The sequence below is a fragment of the Hippocampus guttulatus genome, chromosome 5 (assembly GCF_054856545.1).
Source record: "Hippocampus guttulatus isolate MCC_2025c chromosome 5, RoL_Hgut_1.0, whole genome shotgun sequence".
Taxonomy (NCBI): domain Eukaryota; kingdom Metazoa; phylum Chordata; class Actinopteri; order Syngnathiformes; family Syngnathidae; genus Hippocampus; species Hippocampus guttulatus.
Genome location: NC_141265.1, coordinates 20,690,371 through 20,713,998, shown reverse-complemented (window position 1 = coordinate 20,713,998; position 23,628 = coordinate 20,690,371). Strand labels below are relative to the sequence as shown.

General features: G+C 51.5%; 3 protein-coding genes across 7 annotated transcripts; 1 reads left to right on the top strand and 2 right to left on the bottom strand.

Moving 5' to 3' along the window:
* The first annotated feature begins 264 nt into the window (after nucleotides 1-264).
* tti2 (TELO2 interacting protein 2) lies at nucleotides 265-3,857 on the top strand. Its single transcript, XM_086110693.1, has 10 exons — nucleotides 265-378; nucleotides 809-1,276; nucleotides 1,500-1,672; nucleotides 1,743-1,809; nucleotides 1,908-2,036; nucleotides 2,194-2,286; nucleotides 2,360-2,565; nucleotides 2,706-2,849; nucleotides 3,103-3,262; nucleotides 3,420-3,857. Exons 2-10 carry the CDS (start codon nucleotides 815-817, stop codon nucleotides 3,507-3,509), a joined length of 1,524 nt encoding a protein of 507 aa, XP_085966819.1. The 5' UTR covers nucleotides 265-378; nucleotides 809-814; the 3' UTR covers nucleotides 3,510-3,857.
* On the bottom strand, nucleotides 2,950-8,236 carry LOC147205461 (uncharacterized). 5 transcript variants are annotated; one of them, XM_086110694.1, is made up of 12 exons: nucleotides 7,837-8,236; nucleotides 7,178-7,304; nucleotides 7,006-7,094; nucleotides 6,609-6,710; nucleotides 6,289-6,423; nucleotides 5,828-6,192; nucleotides 5,566-5,689; nucleotides 5,430-5,482; nucleotides 5,080-5,220; nucleotides 4,369-4,432; nucleotides 4,230-4,286; nucleotides 2,950-3,726 (listed from the first exon to the last, which is right to left on the bottom strand). In XM_086110694.1, the coding sequence occupies exons 2-12, from the start codon at nucleotides 7,281-7,283 to the stop codon at nucleotides 3,721-3,723; spliced, it is 1,242 nt and encodes a 413-aa protein (XP_085966820.1). In that variant the 5' UTR covers nucleotides 7,284-7,304; nucleotides 7,837-8,236; the 3' UTR covers nucleotides 2,950-3,720. The 5 variants fall into 5 exon arrangements, 4 of the variants coding, with proteins under 4 accessions (XP_085966820.1, XP_085966822.1, XP_085966821.1 ...); XM_086110696.1 differs by having other exon boundaries at nucleotides 5,828-6,189; XM_086110695.1 differs by having other exon boundaries at nucleotides 6,289-6,420.
* A 159-nt stretch (nucleotides 8,237-8,395) lies between these two features.
* c5 (complement component 5) lies at nucleotides 8,396-23,017 on the bottom strand. The gene is made up of 43 exons (XM_086110684.1): nucleotides 22,795-23,017; nucleotides 21,354-21,483; nucleotides 21,210-21,275; nucleotides 20,840-20,993; nucleotides 20,675-20,745; nucleotides 20,275-20,372; nucleotides 20,120-20,202; nucleotides 19,739-19,829; nucleotides 19,546-19,654; nucleotides 19,340-19,472; nucleotides 19,159-19,274; nucleotides 18,768-18,956; nucleotides 18,131-18,334; nucleotides 17,838-18,050; nucleotides 17,473-17,622; nucleotides 17,274-17,400; nucleotides 17,132-17,197; nucleotides 16,850-17,050; nucleotides 16,438-16,522; nucleotides 16,266-16,348; nucleotides 16,043-16,182; nucleotides 15,727-15,963; nucleotides 15,592-15,652; nucleotides 15,375-15,464; nucleotides 14,014-14,226; nucleotides 13,819-13,894; nucleotides 13,587-13,745; nucleotides 13,401-13,506; nucleotides 13,152-13,323; nucleotides 12,901-13,025; nucleotides 12,747-12,827; nucleotides 12,526-12,678; nucleotides 12,066-12,128; nucleotides 11,906-11,996; nucleotides 11,790-11,829; nucleotides 10,716-10,818; nucleotides 10,551-10,625; nucleotides 10,367-10,472; nucleotides 9,748-9,831; nucleotides 9,571-9,660; nucleotides 9,399-9,491; nucleotides 9,091-9,229; nucleotides 8,396-9,008 (listed from the first exon to the last, which is right to left on the bottom strand). Exons 1-43 carry the CDS (start codon nucleotides 22,863-22,865, stop codon nucleotides 8,870-8,872), a joined length of 5,076 nt encoding a protein of 1,691 aa, XP_085966810.1. The 5' UTR covers nucleotides 22,866-23,017; the 3' UTR covers nucleotides 8,396-8,869.
* Nucleotides 23,018-23,628: the final 611 nt, after the last annotated feature.

Here is a 23,628-nt window from a genome sequence, read left to right as displayed (position 1 = left end):
GCCGTGTCTGCCCCAGAGCTGGGCTAGACCAATTTTGCTGACTGGGATCCATCCATCCATCGAAGTATCTTCACATCTTCTAGCAACCCAATCTTTGCTCAATAAAAATGTTTATTCAAAACACTTAAACTTGAACTGTGGTGTTATTTAAAGTGTCTAGGTGCTTGTTCATGTTGATCAGAGTTTTTAGAATTTGAAATTTCACAAAAAGACGCCAGTTCCACCGCAGGAACCTTTGACAACCGACACCTTGTTTGCCTTGTTTTTGTTTCCGGGGGGAACCCTTTGACCGAAGGACGCACTAAAGGCGGAAGTGTCCATTGTCGCTTTTTGTTTTTGGCATTCAAAATGATTCACTCGAGCTTATTCTTGTAAAAGGTAAACACGACACATTAGCGGACTTAATCAGCATGCGCATATTAATGTAATTAATTATGAATTGTTGTGGTGAAAATTAGAATTTTAAAGCGCCTTATATTTCTGTGCCGTGTTGACGATGTGAAAACGTGTTTTTTCTTATATTCGTAATGCCCGCATTAATAGATGTATTTATGATATATGAATATATGGAAAAAAATCTGATATATCCCTGGCGTTGGGTGAAATTGTTGTACCTCCAAAATCCTCATTTTTCAGGAGACCAAAAGCGCCGTGCGTGTTAATTGCGTCATCGTCAAAGAGGGCTAAATTAAAAACGACCAAATAGTTGAAAGAGAGCAAGCAGTATATCAATAAAATGGTCATATGTTAAATTAAAAAATATTCACCTCACAAATGATTTTTCTTGGGGGCTGGGGGCGGGTGTCAGCTGCCCATGACGGACTTTTCAGCCTTACTTAATGATAATGAGCTGGATGATGACGAGCGCCCCTTCCCCTCCGGATCCCTCCCGCCCATCACCGCGCTCCTGACCGAGCTGCAGCGACGTTTGATGGGCCAACCCCTGGACCCGAGCCTCCCCGTCCACCGGGTGGGCTGGATCTTCCGATCGGCCGATCCCTATTGGTTGCTGGGGCCAGTCGATGGGCCAACCCGGTTGGAAGCGGCGTACGTCTCTGTCGTCTGCGCTCTGATCGGCCGCACTTCCCTGCCGCCACGTGACGTCACCAATGCCGGACCCCCCGTGCTACGTCACTACGCCGACGTGCCCGCTGTGGCCGCTGCCCTGCAAGCCCTGCTGGCAAAACTGCAGGCAGCGGGCCCGGACCGCCGAGCCCGGGCTGTGACGCTGGCCGTGGCGCCGCACGTTTGCGTGTTTGCCACCACGCACATGCAGGTTGGTGCAAACAAACACGCACCCACATAAAGGAATATACACAAAGACAAAAATTACTACGTACACACAGACAAAATCACAAAAAGAATATCTATTGTGATATCGTGGAAGGTGATGTGAACCCGTGTGCGTGCACTTGTAAGTGTGTGTATACATGTCTTAACTGTGTGTATCCTGTATGCGACTGTGTGTATGCGAGTTGTTCTAATTACCGTGCTTTCAGGAGCGCTCTTGGACGAGCCGCGCGTCGAGAGAAGCGTCTCGCGGTCTGGAGTCGCAGTTGCTGGCAGCGGGAGGCTGGCAAGACTCCGCCCACATGCTGACAGGGGGCGGGCCTGACACCGAGGCGGGTATCCTTGGGGCGGTCCTGGATGTCTTGCAGCCCGCACTCAGCAGGTAACGACGCCCGCCGTCATGCGAGTTCTTTCAGGTGTAACCAACGAGCGTGCGCGCACGTGGGTTTCAGGGAAGCGCGGCAGCGATGCGACGAGATCGATGAGGTCGACTCGGTGTTCGCGTGGACGCTTTTCCAGGTGCGACGCAGGCGAAGCACGTGATCCGTTGAAGACGTCACCGGTTACGTTCTCTCTCCCACTTGGCCGAGGCTTGAGTGATGTCATTGCGGGTGCAGGTGCAACGCCCCTTCCTGGCCTCTCAGCTGCCCCGCCTCCTGGGCCCCGCCCTCCTCCTCAGCGACCACCATGAGGCAAACAAGTGCATGCTGGGAATTCGCTGCCTGCACCACATTGTCAGCAACACGGTCGGCACAAACACGCAGTCGCCATACATGACACATACCGTAATCCACACGCACACGCTCAAATACATGACACACACGCAAACACTCCAATGTGCTTTTTTTCCCCCCCTCATATTCAGTACTTAAATTATGTGTGCTAATGCGTGCGCTTCTTTAGGCTGCCAGTGAGCTGCGCGCGTTGAACCGGGCTGACGTGATGTATGAGGCGCTGTTCAAACATCTGCACGGCTCAAACGCTGACATCATGCGGGTAACACACCCATGTGCGCACGTCACCACGCCGACCGCACCTCACTAAGGCCGTAGCTGTCACGCACGCACAGCTGGTGTTGTCGTGCCTGTTGGACGTGCTGGCCGTTTTGGAGAACCCCCCCTCGGCGGCCGTGCGCCCCGCTGCCTCGGTGGCCCGCTGCCGGACGGCCTGTCGCCACGACGACGTGCTGCGTCTGCTTCTCACACGCATGGAGGCCGAACACAAGGTGGCGCTCAGGAGAGTCTACGCGCAGGCGCTGCCGACCTACCTGCAAAGGTGCGTACGGATGTCTCCATGTTTGTGTATTAGTGGCTGCATGTATGTGTCAAAGTGTTTCTGTGTGTGCATGTGTGTGTAACCCCTACCGCTACTCCCCCACCCAACGTTTTACAGTGAAGTTCTGCGTGCGTGTTTAGGATGGGAGTGTGCGCGTGTCGCCACTTGGGGCGTCTGAGTCGCGTGGTGCCGGGCTACCTGGAGGTCAGCGACGCCCCCGAAGAGCTCACGAGACTCGACACGCTAGAAGCCCTCCAGCAACTCTTTACGGCAGCGTGGCCACGGTAAGCACACGCATGCATGCGTGGCATTTACCGTATTTTACGCCCTATAAGGTGCACCTCCAATTAAGTGTTGGAGAAAAAAGAATACAAGATTCAGAAAGTGATTTAAAAATTACGTTTATAATAGATTTGTAGCAAAAAACAAAACAAAACAATAATAGGATAGTTTCAGAACGTGTTGAGAAAATGCTCAAACAAGTAACTGGAACGTTACCTTCCTGCTGGCCACTGAGCGCGAATGTCACACCTGCAGGTTAGCGGGTAGCGTCAACGTGTGGCTGCCGTGTTTGCTGCGCCTGGTGGTGGACACTTCGTCCGAGCCGAGCCTCCGCCGCGACGTCTTCCGTCAGCTGAGCCTCCGGGCCACTCGATGCCTCGCGCTGCTGGACGCCGCCGCCCACGGACACTTGCAGGTGCCAATCTGCCCGCGTGTAACTCGCTAGCATGTTGCCTCAGCTCTGTGTGTGTGTGTGTTTTTAAAGCACAGCGCTAACGTGTGTTGAAGGTGCACTTTAAAAAATATATTTTTTAAAAAAACGAAACACAATAATGTGTGTGCGTGTGTGTCAGTGTGCGCTGGAGCAGGTGGACGCCAGCTGTTGTGCTCCCGAGGTGGCGAGTTGCCTCGCAACAATCACAATGGCGAGGGAGAAGAGCTGATCCCATTGGACGTGAGCCGTGCCGCCGTTTTATGGGCACGGCGTCGGCGTCCCACGTTCCAAGTCACGCGTGCGCTCGACATCCTGTTTCCTCCCGCCACACTTCAAAAATAAGTTTGGGACGTTCGCAGCCAAACAGCAAGTTTGCATTGAGCGGCGTTTCCTCATCGACGTCATAGCTGCAGTGTGGCACTCTGATCAGACAGCAACACTCAGCGCTACACCCACACACACACACACACATTCAAATAAGGAAAGGAGGGCTGAAAAGTTCACCTAACTGGAAACCCCCAAAGTGTTTTGAAGTACACAAATGTATCATGTAATAAAGTAAACCCCAACCCCCCAACGACAGTTTGACTGTCCTCCTTTTTCTACACGGACGCAGCATCATACCGACACGAAAGCTCCTGTATGATATTCACTCACAAAGACGATAACAAAGGACATTTTTGCAATGATTGGTTTTCAAAATCTAAAACCTAGTTTGGGTTAATTGTTTTTCGACACAGCTTTTTTTTTAATGTTATTTTGTGAGCAAAAACGATCTTTTGCTTTATTTATTTCATGAGTTTTCCTGAAGTCTATTCGTTTGCCCGTCCGTGGCGTTTTGCATTCGGCACTCGCATTGACCTTTTGGTCTTCCGAGTAAATGAAGCCACGAACACCAACCACTGACAGATTGTGCGAACGTTGCGTCAATGCACAGGCGCACTCTCACCTTGAGTCTGTGATGCTCCGCCTCCATGCCCTGAAGCTCCGCCCTTGCCCGCTCCACCTGTACCGAGACCATCAAAAGCATTGGAACCCGAGTGGAACATCAGCAATGGTGTGTGTGCGTGTGTGTGTGTGTGTCATACCTGAGTGAGGGTCCGGTCCAAGCATGCATCAGCCTCCTGACACGCACGCACAAGCTCAGCTAGTCTGCACACACACAAATGACAAATATGACACAGCATATATTGAATTTTAATTTGCATATTTTTAGCTCTGCTGATGGTTAATTGAGAGCACGAAATGAGCGAAAATTCGACGACGTTTGTGTATTGGGCCCCTCGGAAGAGAACCTATGCCCGCCTACTTTGGCATTTTTCAGTCAAGTTGTACTTTTCATGTACTTGACTCTGAATTCCAGTCTTCATCTCAAAGCTCGGAAATTCAATTGAAAGGTTCAGAATTTTTTGCTTGCATGAGGAAGGTGACTCGCTAATTTTTGAAAACCTCATGAGAAACAATGCGCATCACATTAATAACGGAGCAAAGAGGCATCAGCGCAAGTGTGTTGCCGTTTGCAAAGTGTCTCTTGCGTTTATCATTGGAAGCTTGACCTCTTCAAAAGGTCAAACGGCTAATCGTGCCCATTTCAGTTCAATTTTCAGAGCACATTTTGTTTCGGGTTGACGCATACCAAATATTATCCATGCAATCTCACCACGACTTGTCCAAAATCTTAGACAACAATTTGTCCTTCTAAAATTTTGAAAATGCACTTTCAATTTTCATAACCGCTAAATCTGTGTGTGTGTGTGTGTGTGTGTGCGCGCGCACACGCACGCATGGCGTGTGCATACCTGCATGTGGCCATGTGCACTGTGGTGCAGAGTTCTTGGGACTCTGCCTCTCTGTCACTGAGCTCCGCCTCCACTGCTCTCAACCGCTGATGCTCCGCCCTGGTCCGCCTCCTAAGCTCCGCCTCCTCATCCTGCAGGGCTCTGGTTTGTAAGGACCGTCATTCATTGAGGTATGTGGGCAGGAGTGTACGTGCCGTGTCTGCCCCAGACCAATTTTGCTGACTGGGAAAGTGCTAAGTTTTAACGTGATGGATTCCACATTCGAATGTGATACATTTCCTGCTTTAAGGTGATAAGTTTCACAAACATATTTAAAATCGTAAGTCGTGTTGAAAAGTGCATTTATTGACCTGAGGCGCAGTGCCATCTGCTTCAGGGTGGTGGCGCTGTGCTGGGACGCGGCCTGGAAGACAAACGAGTCTCTTTCGCTCATTGTCCCGTCTTGAGTGTCTTTTGTCGCACCTGGCTACGTGTACGTGTGTGTACCTGGTTGCTATGGAAACGCACGTGCACGTGCATCAATCGTCTGTCGGCCTCGCGAAGTTCAGCTCGTCTCTTGTGAAGGGTTTGCTCCACGCACTGAACCTCCTCACACAGCTGCAACACGCTCCTACACACACACATCAACACGACGGTCAGATCATGTGCCGGGGTCCGAGTGTCAAAGTGTGTGTGCGCTTCGATCTCGCGCGCGCACACACACTCACACGGCGAACGGTGCAGTGCTGTCAGGGGGTGCGTGTGTTACCTGTCTGCGTGGGGTTTCGGTTTGCCATTGGCACCCCCCGACAGGCGGCAAGCCCGCCCCCTTGCGGGCGTCCTGGCATTGACGACACTTGCCGTTGACTGAGATTCCGCCTGGATGACACACTTGTGGTGGTGGGCCACAGAATGTTCAAGTTGGGTGATGCGCTTCCGGTATCGGGTCAGCTGGTCTTCAAGCTGGTCTATGTGCTCGTGGTGCTTGGAAGACTGTTCTTGTAGTTGGGTTATGTGGTTCTGGTATTGGGTCACACGGTCCTCGAGTTGGGCTATGCGATTCTGGTCCGGCTGGTCCTGCGGTCTGGCCATTTGCTGCTGGGTTTGCTCCACGCTGGTTCTGGTTTTGGTCTGCTGTGTTTGACATGGTGTGACCTCATCAACGCTCAAGAAGTGGCAGGCTTGTGTTTCCTCTTATTGGATGCCGTCGTTTTGAGAGCGTCGGCTCACCTGTCGCAGTGCGAGCTGCTGGTTTAGCTCCTCCCTCATGTCCTTCAGCTCCGCCTCCAGCCCCGCCTTCTGCAATTTCAGCACCTGGGCCTCCGAGTTCAGCGCTGCCAGCGCCTCCTGCTGGGCCGCCATCTTCTGTGGACACGTCATCAAACATCAGACACGCCCCCCTCCCAGTGAAAAATTTGCTTTCGGAACAAAACGCGCCACGTCATTTGTCGAATGGAACGGCTGGCTTCTATTGACATCGCTTTGAGCGGGAAAATAACACCATTCGGTTGGTGACCCGAGCGTCCCCGTGACGCAGGTTCAAAGGTCACCTGATCACAAACCCGGGCCGTGTCCTCCAGCTTCTTGCGGTGTCTCTGAGCATCCTCCAGGTGGCGCTGAAGACTTTTATTTTCAGCCTGCAGCTCACTGGCCTGAAACAAGAGCAAGCGGAATTACTTGTGCCACATGAGCACAGTAACATCTATGCTAATTATTGTTTGCTTTTTTTTTTTTTTTAACTCAGGCGCAAGGCAAGTACACGTTTCCAGCGTACTAGTTTTGTTGCAGTATACTGTACAGTTGCCTCTTCTCGAGGGAAATGAACCATAAAGAAGATGGAACAAGGAAGCGCAATAAAATAGTGCCTCAAGCGACCACAAGCACAACATTCCCCGCCAGTAGTGGGAGTGCACTATATTTGTCATTCCGGAATTGGTGAAGTGGTACCTTAAGTCGAAGTCCTCGGAGATATTCCTGAAGTCCACCGAGGATCCCCTCCAGGTCCTCCTGCAGGAGCTCATTGGCCAAGATCTGCCCTGGAGACCACACGACAAAAGAAATCTGCTCACAAGGAGGATGAGAAAGAGGAGGCCTGTGATGGGCCGACGCCTGTCCTCACCATCCGTCAACTGCTGCTCCAGCTCTTGTATCTCTTGTGTCTCCACGGCGATGCGGGACAGGGCGTCCTCAAGGCGAGCGTTCATGCCACTCGGCTTCATGCTCATCTCCTTACGCTCAGGTGGGCCCTGTTTGTCAAGGAAAATGTACTTCACCTTATTGAAAATCTTTTGGCCCTTTATAGATAGATAGATAGAGATTTTTTTCAATGGTTTTATAAAGGACATCAATTCTATGCGGATTTTTGGTTTTGCCACGCGAGCCGGTCCCTATCTTCCCGCGTCCACACCATATTTCTAAACAGGATGTTGCATCTTGTTGACTTAACATGAAAATAGCCTGTTCTCGATGAGGTTGGGTGCCGTAATCACGGTTCGACTGGTGACGGACTCTGAAAACGGATTAAGTGTCCGGACCAGAAGGCTGCACTTGGCTTGACTTGACGTCAACAGGTGCTACGTTTGATTATTGGATAAGACGGCAGGCATTGTATTATTTAAAGCGAATTTTAGAAGCTTTTTCATGTGTGTTAGTTTAGCACCGCGACGAGTAAAAGACAACCACAACTCGTCTCATCTTATTTAATAAAACGAAGTCAATATAGAAAAAAAGGAACTTTTAAAGCAGGCTGCTGTGTTTCGTGTTCACATTTGACACTACCTTTGCTCAGTCGTCATCTTCAGCGCTCCTGGAATCATTCAAGAATATTTTGACCTTGCAAATGTTTTATGCTCGACTTTCGAGTCAACGGCACGCACAGCTCGTTAGCTTAACGGCTAACGGGGAAGTCACAGCCACTCCCGCGGGTGCCTTGGTTTAAAATTTGTTTTGATTTCCTTACAAGCGCTTCACAATAAAAGGATCCCACAGTAAAGAGCTGCGTCACGCTTTTATGGTGAAAGCTCCCACACAAGAAGTTGGCTTTTCATTAGCGGAAACCTACAAACATTTCAACTACGGCGAGTGGCTGAAGCAGACTTGCCAAAAAGGCAAAATTCACATTAGAAACATCGTGCGCAACTTTAGACCCTCCAAAACAACCAACCAACCAAACAAATAAATCGGTCACATTTTTCAGTTGCGTGGTTGCCAAGGAGACCAGCAATAGCTCGCATTCGCACAAGTCTTAAGAAGCATCCATAAGAAGCCTTATCTGCGTCTCCATGGTAATCACTTAAGCAGCCACCTTAATCTTGCTCATGCGACGTGACACAAGTGCTAGTTGCTCATGGCATTTCATTTTATTTGACGCGTGGCATCGTAGAATTGTGAACACTCAATGTGCGTCGTTCAAAAAAGTAAGTCAATGCAAAGCGAGTCATTCCTTGACTCGTGTGTCGTCCATGTTTTTCATCAGTGAAAGTGATGTCACATCACGCCACGCAGTCATCATGTCAAAGTTTCGTCAGTCATGTCACGTTCGAGTCACGTCACAGTTTTGTCGTGATGTCAAGGTGATTTCACGTCAGCGTTGTCGTGATTCTGTGAGCCTTTATTATATCGTGATGTCAAGACTTTGTCTTGACATAATTTGTGTTGTTAAAGTAATGCTATGATCATCGTGTCATATCATGATGATGTCAAGGTATCGTCAATGTCCAGCTGACGTTACATCAAGGTGCTGTCGATATACTGCTCCTCTTGCCGTCGGCATGTTTATGCCGCGGCATGCTGCCGACGTCAGGTGATGCCATCAGGCCTTTGGACAGCTGAAGAGCTGAAGGTCGAGAGCGTACTCGTCCATGCTGGCAGTTTGCGCTGAGCAGACCGGATCTTCACATTGGGTGGGCCACGGCTCCAGTGTGGCGTCAGCGTCCAGGGGTAGGCGGAACCTGAGGACCGCAACCGCAACGTAAAAGGCGGGTGGGGCGGGGTCCACCCGGGAGCCTTCCCTGAAATGGACGGTACGCTCACCTGGAGGCGTGGCCCACTCGCACCTCGGACCCACTGGATCCCATCAGCAGATACTGCCGGTTTAGCTCCACGTGGACCAGGTCGCACGTCACCTTCTTGATGAGCTCCACCTCAGAGCCGGAACTCAACGCCTCGAACCCTAATAAACGGCACGTGACACGCACATTATGGCCGCCGCCGTCGCGACTCCTCGATGGCCTAATTTACAATCTTCTTCGTGGACTCTAATGATCAGTTTCTGTTTTCAACACAGATTGTTTTTGGACAGCGCTGTAGGCGATTGAGTCTTCAGGGTCTGTTGGAATTACCCGGATCTGTGTTCTTGAGGACTTCACGGACGTTGGCTGTGAAGGTCACAAAGTCTCCTTCTGTTTGCGAAGACTTGACTTGCAGTTTATAAGCTGCAAACATGGAGTGGCGTCACGCTGGCGCAGCGTTCGGGGTCTCAGTGCGCAGCGCGACGCGTTGTGGCATTCTCACCGTATTTGATGTGAGGCTGACACGTGTCCTGGAAGCGTTTGGCGGCAGTCAAGGTCAAGTCGGGGTTGGCTCTGTAGGTCGCACACGCGGCTATGACGACACAAGTTACATGACGCACGTTAAATGAAACGGCACCTGGTGGACTGGCAACCAATCAGCTTGCGGGGGAGGAGTCACCTGTCATGCATTGGCACTGGTCAGCCACACAGAAGCGCTGCAGCTTCTGCTCCGTGTAGGAGAAGGCTTTGCCACACAAACTTCCTACGCAAGAACAACAACATTCATCTCCACTGACGCAACTTGAACGCATTTTTTGTTCGGATTAGCCATTATTCCAGTGCGATTGCAACGCCCCGTGAGCAAGCTAATTATGCCTCCACCTTGAGTATGAGTTTAGTTCTCCGCAGCGGCCGCGAGCAAGCACCCTGGCTCAAGCAGAGAAAGGTGCAAAAGCTATGAGGGCAAAATTGGATTTGGATTGGATTGGATAAACGTTATTGTCAAATGTACTGTATGGGTAACATACAGCACAGATGAAATTTCTTTCCTCTCAACATTAAACAAGAGGAGCCGCTGCGGGTGTCCGCGCCGCTATCAAAAGAAAAGTTTAAAAAATTGCATAGAAAGTAAACCAGTCTGACTTGACAGCTAGCATTGAGGCTAACACGGCACCTTGAGCACCAGGTCTTCAGAGAACTACAAGCCTTCATTCACCAAGTGGATTACAATGGCCATTGTCCTCGTCTAGAAGTTCAATCCTCCTCCATTTGGATTTCCATACCAAGGATGTTCTCACCTTTGTCCTGAGGCTCAGAAACAGTCAGCAGAGACTTGCTGGCCCCGCCCACCTTGAAGCCAACGCGGATCCGAAAGCTGACGCACAGAAACACGTCAGACGGAACCTGCACCCCAGACAGGAAGTCGTCAGAGGTGGCGCAGGGGGGTAATGAGGAAGGCGTCCGGGTGTTTTCAGTGCTCACCGAGTCCATCTGGATGACGACCGTGGTACCCTGAAGCTCGTAGTGCGAGATGACAGGCTCCATTGTATCTCGGAACTGCGACATGTTAGCATAGGGGTTTGTTTAGGGGGGGGCGCAACGTTTCGCCACGCGAACAACATCATCGGCATCGGAGGCGGGACTCGCCTGTCTCAGGTCCTCCAGGTGCGCCTCCACGCCGGTCGGCAGCTGGATCTTCATGACCGTCATTGTGGACTCGGTTGCCAGCTCATTGGGAGGAGGCTTGTACCTGCACGTGAAAAAAGACTATCCGCATACTCCTGAACTCAAAGGTGCCGTGCCACTATTTTGTGTCATCGTCTTTGATTGGGTTTGCAAAATAAACGGGTTAGAAATAAGCAGGACACCTTTCTTCAAGCTATTTTTGTGAATTTGAATGAGCTGTTGTCTCATTGATATTCCGTTTCGGAATAAGCTTTCCTCTGGTTAGTTCTCAATATGCGGGCGTTTTGTGGCCACCTCGTGTCTTCGTTGTCTTGCCACCGATAGAATTTATCGGGCCGTCAGCGGAATGGTGGCCAGCCGCAAAGCGCTCTCTGGCTGCCGCGGCAGCGTGACGCAACATATGAATGTTCTTCGGTTTATTCCTCAACTCATCTGATGCAGCCGCGTTGTTGCCATCAGCCATTTTTCTGGCTCAAGTCCCATCAAAAAATAATTTGATGGGACCTTAGTCATTTGATCAGACGTTTGTAAAATCTACTTCAGTATATCCATCCATCCATTTTCCGAACCGCTTGATCCTCACTAGGGTCGCGGGGGGTGCTGGAGCCTATCCCAGCCGTCTTCGGGCAGTAGGCGGGGACACCCTGAATCAGATGCCAGCCAATCGCAGGGCACACAGAGACGAACAACCATTCACGCCCACACTCACACCTAGGGACAATTTAGAGCGTCCAATCAGCCTGCCATGCATGATTTTGGAATGTGGGAGGAAACCGGAGCACCCGGAGAAAACCCACGCAGGCCCGGGGAGAACATGCAAACTCCACACAGGGAGGCCGGAGCTGGAATTGAACCCGGTACCTCTGCACTGTGAAGCCGACGTGCTAACCACTGGACTACCGGGCCGCCCTACTTCAGTATAGTAACCATATATTTGCACCACTTGATAACTTCCCACCACTACTGCCAGGACCGGAGTTACAGCTTTAGCATGCGGGCTAGTTAGCACAGAGGCTAACGGCTAATTTGTCTTACTTGGCACACGCGGACAGGTGCGGTTCACGGATGCTGGGGCCTGAGGAGGAGGAAGAAGAATAGCCATGTTAAGAGTCAACAGACAGTTGGCGTGGCGGCCATTTTGTACGTCTTACCGTCCTCCGCGTCTGCGCCGACCATCTCGATGCTAAGGTCAAAGTTGCAGTTGCGAGAGGGCGGTGTGGTCTGGTAGTACGCCGTCTTCATCTGACACACAAAATTTCAATTGCAGGTGCATTATGGGAAAGTGTGTTGATTCAGCTAAGCCACACCCACCTTGACACTTGACACGCCGTTCCCAAATCCCGTGGAGACGGTGATGTCATCGTTCTTCAACACCTGACAGCACAGACGACGACTTACAAACTTACTTGCCATCGAGTCTTTGGGCTCTCGCGAGCTAATTGATTCTCGAGGCCAGAGGTGTGAGTGCCTTTTTGATTTACGTGCTAGACAAGCCAAGGTGTCTAGCCAGGCTCTCGTGTGGTGTTTCAGTCTCTAAGCTCTCGTGCAGCGATTAGGTCTGTGAGGTCTCGTTTATGATTCAGTCTCCAGGCTCTTATGATATGATGGAGTCTCAATGGGTCTCGTGGTGCGACTGGATTTCTCGGTTCTCATCTTGAAATGAGTCATTCGGCTCGTTATGGATATTGTGTGACAAATGTCTTAGTTTCCATTTGCCAGAGGGATCCAAGTTCAAGCGCAAGAGGAACCAACGCAAGCCCCTCCCCCTCACCTGGATGGGCGTGGCCACTGGCCGTGAGGGGCTGAGGTGGACCCGAGCCAGCGTTCCTTTGCGTCCGTAGCGGACGTTGATGTCCTGGTCGAGTACGGCACGGGGGACCACCCGGCTGTACTCCGTCAAAGCCTCCAGAGTCAAAACCGTCTCCTGATTGGCCGGAAGTCAAAGTGTCAAACAGGAAGGGTCATGTCGAGATAGGGATGGCGTTGAGGTACCTGCACAGAGTAGAATCCTTGTCCATAGTGCTGATCTTGGGTCAACCAGGACACGATGGGGTTGGCGTACGGGATCCGGCCCTTCAAACAAGAACTGGCGTGTCAATCAACATTGTCAGAGTGTACACGGAGACGTCCAATCAGAGAGTCGCACCTTCAACAGCGTGCTGAGCAGCACGTACGCCGTCGTCTCCACTGTCAGGCCGCTTGATTGGTCGGGTCTGAGCCAACCCGTTGCTGTGCCGGACTCCTGCCAGTACCTGAGCACAGCTGGGTGTCCTGCACGCACTCACATGCATGAGCAGACTTTCACACACACACACACACGCGCACACACACACACACACACACACACACACACACACACACACACACACACACACACACACACACACACACACACACCTTTCTCCTTGGCCAGCCTCTCCAAGCTGTTGATGAGCGCGACACTGATGCCGTCGTTTGGGTCGTGAAGCGTCAGGGCGTACGTGGCCAGCGCCCGCACGTACACGCTCTTCACCGTCTGAGCATGCTGGGAAATGTACTCTGCGGCGGACCTCATGCTGTCGTCGTGGAACTGCAGGAGAAACCCGGAGAAAGGCGTTGCGATTGGCTGTCGGGAGCGGAAAGCGGGAGACGAAAAGGAGGAGCCACCTTGAGTTGCAGGATCCGTTCTCTGATGCTGGTTGCCCGACGCAGAGCGATAAGGACCAGCGATGTCAGGTACAAAGAGCGCTCCACTGGCTCCGCCCCCTCGGCCTGCAGCCATTCACAAAGGTTGCAGATGTTGGAAAACGAACCCCCCGCATATTACTTGCGGTGTGGCAGGGTAGACTTTCCATGAATTTGTTGGCTCTGAAGGAGGACGTGTCTGAAAAGGAACCATCCGGGTTCTGAGCATTCCGGATCAGCCAGGACACAGATTCGGACAGAGCTTGGCGGTCCACCTGGAGCACGGGGTCCACGGAAGCCAAGGTCCGAACCGCCGCCGCCGTTAGCCTGACGGAAAGGAGACAGCAGCATTGTCAAGAGACCTGTATGTTCGGACGTGTGTGTGTGTGTGTGTTCTGACCAGGTGCTGGGTTCCCTCTTGGTCCACATGCTGTAACTGAAGTCTCCGCGTCGGAAAGAAGAGATGCCGACCAGTCCTAATTACACACAGCCGTGTTTTTAATCTCTCCAACTCACGACTTCCTGTCCACCTCATGACAAGCAAGCATCACGTAAACCAACATGACACGACGTGATAAGGAAAGAGAAAGAGAACCCTCTTTGATTTTCTGTCTCATGTTGGCTGAGTTCTTCTGGATGTCTCCGCCCAGGGTGTCCCAGCTCTGGGTGGTCTCCAAGTAGCGGTACACCATGGCCAGAGGGAGGACCCTGCCCAGCTCGGCCTCCAACGAACCACCGGGGAGGTTGATCAGCTCTCGTAGGCCTTCAGGGTTTAAGACCACTGCCACGACATCTCCCAGAACTTCACCTGGAACCCACACGTGGACACTGGCGATTGGCAACAACCTCTTACAGAGTCAAATTTGACCCAAACTCCAACTGCGACCGTGAACCGGTTGCCAGCCAATTGCAGGTTCACACACTTTAGACAGACCACCATTCGCGCTCAAAATCACACCTCGGGATCATTTCGAGGCTTCCACTAACCTACCGTGGATGTGTTTGAAATGTGAGAGGACACCACAGTACCCGAGGAAAACCCACGCAAGGCACAGGGAGAACATGGAAACTCCACACAGGAAGGCCGCAGGCGGGAATCGAACCCCGGACCTCTGCACCGTGAGGCAGACGTGCTAAGCGGTCACCGTTCCACCGTTCCACCTGCATTCTTTCTTTTTCCTCTTCTTCTTACTATTATTGTCAGATTACCAGAAACTGTGTCATAAATTCGTTCTGTGTCTTAGACCAGGCAAGTGGCCACACCCTCCTGACCCCGCCCCATCCCCACATGCTCTCCCCAAGAGCACAGATCGTCGGTTAGGAGGCCACCCGTTTGTAATCCATCTCGGGGGGCAACCATTTTGCCACTTGCTGTCACCTGAAAATGACATCACACTGCCCAAGTGAACATCACATATCCAAATCCAGAAGGCAGGTGAGCCGTGACTGGTTGTTGGCGCCGTGATGTCATTCACAGAAAGTGGCAAAATGGCCGCCCCCGAGACGGTTAAACGCGTGGGGATTTTGTTGCCTCGTTCGTATTTTAAAAATGCAATCAGAATGCCAACTTTAGACTAGTGGGGGCGCATACAACATATTACTGCCAAGGAAAGGTTTGACTTGACTTCCCCTTTCGTGAAGCCAACAGACCAAGACGGTGTGCAAGACGCAGAGACGCAATAACTGAGGCCGCCAAACCAGAAAACCCTCAACACCTCTGCCGCGCTTCGGCTGCTCCGTTGTCAATGCTTAGCTCGGGTTCTCGAGACTTCTCAGCACCTCCAAATGTATCTGAGACTTTGGTCCTCAGTTGGAAAACGGAGGAGCTGACCTGGGAATGCCTTTGGTGCATCCATGTTGGAACTAGACGAGGGGCCAGAGGGAATTCCCAACCCAGACTGCTGGCCCCGCAACCCGGAACCTGGTTCAGCAGAAGAAAATCAGAAAACATCTCACCATTAATGGTCACCATCCTTTCCACAACTGTGTTGGGAACGATGTTAGCTGGCGGGAGGTTCTTCAGCACCACTGCCGTCTTCTCAGAACCTGCGACGATGACACCGTCACATCAAGCATTGCCAACGCTCTGCTCACAGAAGGTTTAACCCCCACCCCGTGTCCTTTAAAAAAATATAAACAAATCCTAGCAAAAGGCCTTTTGGCTGCCCTGTACCGTAGATTCCCTGCGGGTCCAATATGCCACCGGAATAATCTTCCATCTTCACTCCTTCGGGCTGCCGACAAAAACTCAGCGGTCATTCACAGAGTCACCTTTGACCTCGGATGTTGGGTTGCGTTGAGCGCCTACCACCACTCGCAGTTTCTTCTCCAGGATGTCCTGCGTTCCCTGACTCTGAGTCTTCAGGGTGAAGGTCAGAGTGTGTTCTCCGGGCTCCAGGCCCATGAGGGTGAACGTCACCTTGGCCACGTCCCTCGCCGACAGCGGGCTCCATTGGCAGACGGTGGAATGAAGCCCCGCCCCCGCGGCGGCCGGCCGGGATTGGAGCAGGCACACCTGCGGTCCGACCGTCAGCGTCACGCAGAACTGAGGAAGAAAAGGGGCAATGATTTTGGCTTGACAAGGCAGCAGAGAGGCACGTGGGAAACGGAATCTGCGGCGGTACCGTGATGCTATCCGATTGCTGGTTGTACACGGAGCCGCTCAGCTCCAACTGCTCGCCGCGGACCACCTGGTAGGGAAGCGGCACGTCCACGCTGAGCGGCAGCCGCACCGGCACCCGCACCGCATTAGACACGCATATACCTGCGGGAGAGCGTCGCAAAGTTGGAGGGAGGAAAGGGGGCTGGGGGGGGGGGGTGAGGAAGCAGGTAGGAAACCATTCTCACCGTTTCTGAACATTCCGATGGCCTTCAGCTCCCACGTGGTCAGAGAGTCGGGAAGTCTCCTGGTGACGGACATCTGAGCTCCTCTGCGAGCACAACAAACACAAGTTCCTGTTGCGGCTCACGCGGTCAAAGATTATTTTTGGTAGTGGGTGAGGTGGGGGGTGGATTTCACCTGGTGGGCTGGACTTCCCACAGCCAGCTCTCGGGGAAGAAACTCCTGACGAGAGAGGGCGCTGCATCAAAGTCAGCCCCCATGTCTAAATGCGCGTGCGCACACACACACACACACACACACACACACACACACACACTGTTATGTTGGCTTCTGGGCTGTTGTGTAAGCCTCAGTGCATTTGATGGGCTGTGATTTGCGGCGTCCCCACATCATGCAACGGCGATTCATATTTTTCACTGCAATACCTGTGGCTTGATTCGCCACACATACTGCTGCACAATCGAGTTGATTGATCCCAGACCAATCCAGCCCCATTTGATTGGGGCTTGTTTTCATGGAAAAACTGATGGAGGCCAGGCCGGGCCAGGATGGTGTGAGGCTGGGCTGTCGTGGAAAAGCGGATACTGACCGTAGCGGCCCAGGATGAGAGTCTGGTCCCGGTTCAGGTGCAGCTGGACGAACTCGCAGCAGTTTGTGAAGACGAGGCGACATTGCACGTGATGCGTTGTCCGGCGGATGCTCTGCTGAGCGAATTGCTGGCAGGTCACACTCTTGGGGATGTACTTCATGCCGTACTCGCAGCACGGCGCCAGGGCTCCGAACGAGGCGGCTGCGCACACAGATGGGGCTCACCGACAAGAACAACAACAACACGGACCTCGTGCACACGCTTGTGAAGATTGGCAGGTACCTTTGTCTTTCTTCATCGCTTCCGTTAGTGCTCTTTTGCTTCGCACGGCAGCGGTGCACGCCGCACCTGTGTCGGACACGGTGACAATGGACTCTTCAGTACTTCCCGTCTGGTTCACTACTTCCTGGCGCCATTGACTGACCGCCGGCTGCCGGCTGCGCATTGGCGTTGGTCATGAAGGTGAGGCCGGCCAATCGGAAGACGTCCGCTGCGTCTTTGCCGCCCCCTCCTCCGCAGCCTTGGTCGCTTTCCTTGATGTGACGCAGCACCTGAGGGCCCGCCCACATCCTGTTAGTGACATCGTAACCAATCCCGTTCCTCATGTGGAGTGGTCCAATTACCATGGTGACAGGGTCTCTGTAGTTGGGGTACAGATGATAGAGGGCAGAGTCCACAGCAGAAAAGGCCACCAACCCCTCCTGATCGGTCCTGACGTCCAACTGCAACTCATCTTTTGGCCTGTAGTCCCGCCTTCTATATGACAGTTCAGTCTGTCATATAGCACGCGCACGCACGCACACACACACACACACGCACACACACACACACACGCACACACATACACACACACACACGCACACATAAATGTCACACTCGCGGATCATGACAACGCACAACACATACACACAAACCACACTCAAGTACACTCCTCAACAAAAATCTTAGTGGGGACATGTGTGTGCGTGGAGGGTGCCAGGTTTCCCACCTGTAGTCCGCTAACGCAAGGGGCGGTGACTTTTAGCCACACGGAGTCCGCCACCAGCTCGGATGTGCCCTCGCCGTGCAGGATGTAGTAAACCAGGATGCGTACGGAGGGGACCATGGCATCCGTCACAAGGAAGCTGAGCGTTTGCTTGTGGTCGCCACTGGCAACAAATTTATGGCTGCCGAAGTGGACTGTCTTGCCTTTGGACAGCACCTGAGAGACACGTGACGTCGGTCAGAGCAGTGGGGGGAAAAGTGAGACGCAAACGGAGGCGGTCGATCTGTTGTCCTCACCAGGAAGCTAAGCGCGTTGATGGGCACGTAGGCGGGCGTGGACGAGTACACCTTGATGTTGGCGAAGCGGCCCACCTGGAGGGCCTGGCCGGACAGCGGCAGGTCGATGTACAGGTAGCGGCGGTTTGGAGACTCGTAAGCCACCGCCGTGAGAACCAGGCGAGCCTGACTGGCGGCCGGGAGCGATGGGTCCGACGTCTCGAACTGGAATGAACCGTTTGGCGCAAAAACATCTTAAAAGTACATTCCAAACAGTTACTGTGTAACAACATTACACGTGAATAACATCATCCCAAAGGTTAATAGGACAAATTGGCGATAGAATGACAACAAATACCTACAGAATTACAAAGTAAAGTTTGCAGTTTACAGATTGATAACAGGATAATTAAGTGAGGTTAATAACATGTTAATTGCAGGTTAATAATAGCTTAGTCACATAATCGCATGTTGATAGTGCGTTAATGGCTATTGTGGACCGTTAGCATGTGCAAGCTCTTGGCTGCCGTGGTGGAGACACTAAGACATATGTTAATATGGTAATTAACATGTCGATAACATGTCAATAACAGGTCAGTATGCTAATTTCTGGCTGGTAGCATGTTAATAACAGGTTGAGGGTCGGCATGTTCCTTACCGTGAGCGAGGCCTTGGCGGCTGTAGCGGGCGTGTTGCAGACAAAGATGGCGAGGCCTTCCGATTGACTGCGGGCGCGCTCGGGGCAGACTTTGACGTCCAGCTCGCCACTTGGACTCCATATGCGCTGCTGGGACACGCGCACTGCCACCTGGCTCACCGCCTGCTCCAGGTGGTCCTTCACCAGAACCTGCCGCCGTGAGCGAGTGAGTGAAAGGTTGAGTGTGTGAATATGTATGTGAGTGAGTGAACAAGTGAATGAATAGTTAAGGAAGTTGAGAAAGTGAGTGAGTGAGTGAGTGAGTGAGTTAAATGGATGAGTGAGTAAATGAAAGAATAAATAAGCATGTGAGTCAGTGAGTAAATGAGTGACTGGGTGAAGCAGCCATCACCTGGACGGTGTATGGAAGTCCGGGTTTGATGAAAGGAGGCGTGGACACCAGCGTCAAACTGTAAGGTGACTTGACAAACTTCACAGCTGAAAACTCCGCCTCCTGGCTGATACCACCTGAGTAACGGAGGAGGGGGTCAGGAGAGCTGACCATGTGTGCGCGTGTGTGTATGTGTGCATACCATATTCCTCTTGGAGTAGGACAGCAATATACAAGAACTTCCCGATGAGAGCGTGAAGGTCTTTCGGTCCATCTTGACCGGACAAAAGCTCCTCCATGTTGATGCACTTGTCCACCTCACCCGATGACGACAACTGAACACACGCATCCATAGTTGCACCACCAAAACTCAACACACGCATTCGAGCAACTCGAAGAAGGTCTGACTCGCTCTCTGGTCACGGAGTGTGGGATGATCACAGGAAGTGCCTTCTGGCTCACGTAGCCGAAGCGCAAGAAGAGTTCACCGAAAGAAACCGGAGCACCGTGAAGATACCTGAGAGCAAGACCGGAACAAGATGGACAACGCCATTCAGAAGATCGAGGTGGGCCAGAGGTTGAAGAGGAGTTGTTTGCTCACCTGGCCTCCACTTTGAAGCAGAAACGCTTAAAGTTCCCAAAGCTGATGTAGTTCACTTCAGGCTGGACCACAATGGAGAAACTGGGAAGAACTGACAACACAAACATTTTCAAACACCTCGACCTTAAACCTGACTAGGTCCATAGACTCAGGCCTTATCCTGTGTCAGGACTACAGACCATGGAATATGGGACAGGATCAGGCCCACACACCTGGACCATGACCTGCACCATGACCTGGACTCGAACTATAGACCAAGACCTTAACTTGGATCACAACCATTGACCACAGACCATTGTGACCTGGACTCGAACTATAGACCAAGACCTTAACTTGGATCACAACCATTGACCACAGACCATTGACCCGCCCTTGTCTCACCATATTCTCGAATCTCAAAATGCGTTGTGGCTTTGGTGCTGAAGAGGTCCGAATACGAGGCTTCGATAGACCAGACTCCCAACCTGGAATGACATCAGTAGATCAGATCCTGAGAAGCTCTGGGAAGGTTCTGGTTCTGGTTCCCGGGTCAGTACTTTGGTCTGATGGGAATCTTGAAGGGGTTCTGCATGGATGGGATCCCGTTGTTCAGGTCCAACAACTCTTGCACGTCCACCGTCTGATGATCGGGATCCTGGGTCAGCGGGTGAAGAATGAGTGATTAAATGTATGAATGGGTTCGTCAGTGAAGGAGTGATTGAACGAATGGCTCATTGACTGACGAGGTACTGTATGTGAGTGAATGAGTGGTTAGATAAGTGAATGTGTGATTAAATGGATGAAAGGGTCAGTGTGTGAAGGGGTGAGCCAGTGAAGGAATTCAATGAATGAATGGGTGAGTGAATGAGTTACAAAATGGATGAATAGTGGAGGGACTGAATGCTTGGGTGAGTGAGTGGATGATTAGAAGGCAGTCCGTCAATAGTTCCCGCCCACCTTGAAGGTGAGGAAGACGCTGCGATTTGCCGGATGAAGCTCCTGGTTCAACGAAAACGCACGCACCTTCACTACAAACCCAGAAAACGGAAGTGATGTCACCCCGGCTCCGCCCACAGCACAGGAAACAACAGGCTACTCCCTGTCACCAGCGGAGAGTCTCACCGCTCTGCGTGGGCGTGTACAAAGGTTTGTCGGTCTGGATGAACAGGAAGCCGTTTTGCCGGCTGACGGGTATTGACACATGTTGGTTGATCTCCGCTGATTGGACGTGTAGGATCACATGATCCACACTCTTGTCCAGCTGGCCGTAAAAGATCTGAAGACGAGAAGAACCGAATGATTGGGCGGTCGGGAACGATTGTGAACGCATGCGACTACGTTAGCGATCATTCCCCACGGCATTTTTTTGTGACTCTGTTCATCAACTATTGAGAAGCACAATGTCGAAAGAGTGAAAAATTATTCTCAGCCAGTCAAAGAAGTGTGAGTAGTTCTGAGGAGTTTTCGGGGTACATGAGTCGATCTCACTCACCCTCACTGAGGCGATGGCCTGGTGCTGGTTCTGGTTGTTGAGGGTCACCACTTGACGGGACAGAACCTGCAAGAGGGAGTTAAAGGGGGCACGAGTGAGTGAGTGAGTGAGTGAGTGAGCGCATGAACGAGTGAGAGAGTGAACCTTGTGGTCCGGCGCCATGGAGGTCTTGAGGAAGACGTAGACCCTGACCTCCTGGGTGACCCCAAACATCTGCACCAGGACCGTCTCCATCGCGTCTACGTGCAAAACCATGGGGGCGCTCACCAGGTAACTGAGGAAAAGGGGCGGAGACTAGATCACACACTCAGCTGTCATTGGCTCATGGCCTAATGAGGTCATCACCAGGAACACAAACTGTGCATTGTGAGAAAGCTAGCCGTCTTCCACTCTGATCACAGCCAACGTTTCTTTGCCACAAAATGAAGAGGAAGAAAAACAAAAGTTTCCCAAATGTTAGCATAACAACCGTTAGCATGATTGCACTTCATTCACAAACCCCCTCGGTCCCAATTTTTACTGATCCAACTAAAAGCCAAGACTTGAGAATATTGACTCATTCCTTGGCACTTTCGAAAGCATTCAGGCTTTAAATGGACCAACTCTTTCAGGCAGGCCTGTTTCACATTTCCAAATTGTCACCAAAACCCTTCACAAATGCAGCGGGAATTTTCTCATTCATAGTTACTGTTTGTCTCAATGTGTATTGCATTAGGCTGGCGACCTTTCCAGGGGGTTCTGCCCGCAGTCAGCTGGGACAGACTCCAGCTCACACTGATGCATTATTATGATAATTACGCGCCCTGGTTAGCTTTGAGCTAGCAAAGATGGACACGCCGAGTGTTCGTCGTCTATGTGTCATTATGCAGTGTCTAAGAGTGGCCGCATGAGGGCGCCGTGGTCAAGCCCTTCAACGTCATGACTTGCAGCTGCTTGGAACCCATTGGCCTCGTTTGCTCTTTTTCATCATCACACGAGCACAGGAGTCTCAAAGTCCAGTCCTACAGGGCCACTTTGCTGCATGTTTTCTGTCTCTCCCCGCTGCTTCATATGGTTGATTATTTGAATCGGCATCCACAAAATGAAGAGGAATTTTGCCACAATGGGGCAACATGAGAAACAGGTGGTTCACCCATTGAATGCCCAAATGCTTTTATGGTTGTGTCCCAAAGGAACTTTCCTGATTGGCAACGTGTTTTGTGAAGAAGCAAATTCCCTCAGATGGGCCTTTTCCAACAAAACAAATGCAAATTCATCTTTGTGTCTTCAGACTTGCTTTTTTATTTTTGGTTTCTTCGGCAAATGTCACTCAAGCTCTCTTGAACAATAATGTCACTGAATGGAGGGATCGGTCCTATAACCGGCGTTTCTGAGCCACATCGGTATTTGTGAACGGAACATTGGAATGCCTATCCTGTGATTCCAATTGCATCAAGACGAGTGTGTCATGAGAGGGTGGGATCACGTCTGCACCTTTGAGGAGCAACGCATAATTAACAAAATAATCATTAAAAAAAACATTTGAACATGAGATAAAGATTTAGTCCATTCTAATTCAATAAATGGAATAAGGATATCAACTCACGTTGTGGCCTGCTGAGCCCTCACCGTCCAGCTCACGCAACACACACACAAAAACAGCACATACACTTTCATGCCGCAGGCACGCACGCACACACGCGCACACAAAATAAGATGATCCTCTGAAGTAGTCGCGTCGCGAGGCAAAAGTCGAAAGTGAGTTGCTTCATTGACACTTGACTTTTAACACGGCACGTACACAGACATGCACACACAATGGAACTTCCTGTGTGTGTACACTGAATGTGTCTGTGTGTGTGTGCGTCCAAAGGTGACTAGGTCCACTTGGTGTTTTCAGACACTGCGCAACATATTGATTCTGGCTAGCAGTCTCGCTAATATGAGAGAGCAGCAGCAGCTGAAGGTACATTTTCTTCAAATATGTGGACCAGGGGCTGAAAATCCCCCCGAGTGGAGGCAAGACCATTCACAAAATCAAAGTACAATGGAGGTCAATGTTCAACAAGAACTTTGGGCATCGTTCATGAAGCGATGTTGCGCTGTTCGCTGATTTAGCATGTCAACATATGAGTGCGGTGAGAAACGCGCTCTGAGCGCTCGGCGCTTCACTCCGTTGTTGAAATGTGTCATTCGTGGCCCAAAAACGGGGTGGCGTAGCGCGCTACTGAGGACACGCAGCGGCCAAAGCGTCAGGCAGGCCAGACGGAAAGCCTTCAAGCACCAGTTGAAGAATGCTTTCGAACACGGGCTCCGTTTGGAAAGAAATGGGAAGGAAGAGCGCTCGGCCTCTCCTCTCTGAACACACATGCTCCCCCTCTTAGGATGGAATTACAACAACAAACTCATGGGCTTGCTGATACTAGCGTGCTCGCTTTTA

What these genes read in the sequence shown, in the direction of transcription:
- tti2 (XM_086110693.1), top strand. Translation starts at nt 815, where the DNA reads ATGACGGACTTTTCAGCCTTACTTAATGATAATGAGCTGGATGATGAC. An exon ending in TTGCCACCACGCACATGCAG is followed by an intron (nt 1,277 to 1,499) that starts GTTGGTGCAAAC and finishes CCGTGCTTTCAG; the next exon opens with GAGCGCTCTTGGACGAGCCG. An exon ending in CTGCCGACCTACCTGCAAAG is followed by an intron (nt 2,566 to 2,705) that starts GTGCGTACGGAT and finishes GTGCGTGTTTAG; the next exon opens with GATGGGAGTGTGCGCGTGTC.
- LOC147205461 (XM_086110694.1), bottom strand. Translation starts at nt 7,283, where the DNA reads ATGAGCATGAAGCCGAGTGGCATGAACGCTCGCCTTGAGGACGCCCTG. An exon ending in TCCGAGGACTTCGACTTAAG is followed by an intron (nt 6,711 to 7,005) that starts GTACCACTTCAC and finishes CTCTTGTTTCAG; the next exon opens with GCCAGTGAGCTGCAGGCTGA. An exon ending in AGCAGCTCGCACTGCGACAG is followed by an intron (nt 6,193 to 6,288) that starts GTGAGCCGACGC and finishes TGTCAAACACAG; the next exon opens with CAGACCAAAACCAGAACCAG.
- c5 (XM_086110684.1), bottom strand. Translation starts at nt 22,865, where the DNA reads ATGAAAGTGTATGTGCTGTTTTTGTGTGTGTGTTGCGTGAGCTGGACG. An exon ending in TCAACGCGCTTAGCTTCCTG is followed by an intron (nt 18,051 to 18,130) that starts GTGAGGACAACA and finishes CGTGTCTCTCAG; the next exon opens with GTGCTGTCCAAAGGCAAGAC. An exon ending in AGAAGAAACTGCGAGTGGTG is followed by an intron (nt 15,653 to 15,726) that starts GTAGGCGCTCAA and finishes TTTTGTCGGCAG; the next exon opens with CCCGAAGGAGTGAAGATGGA.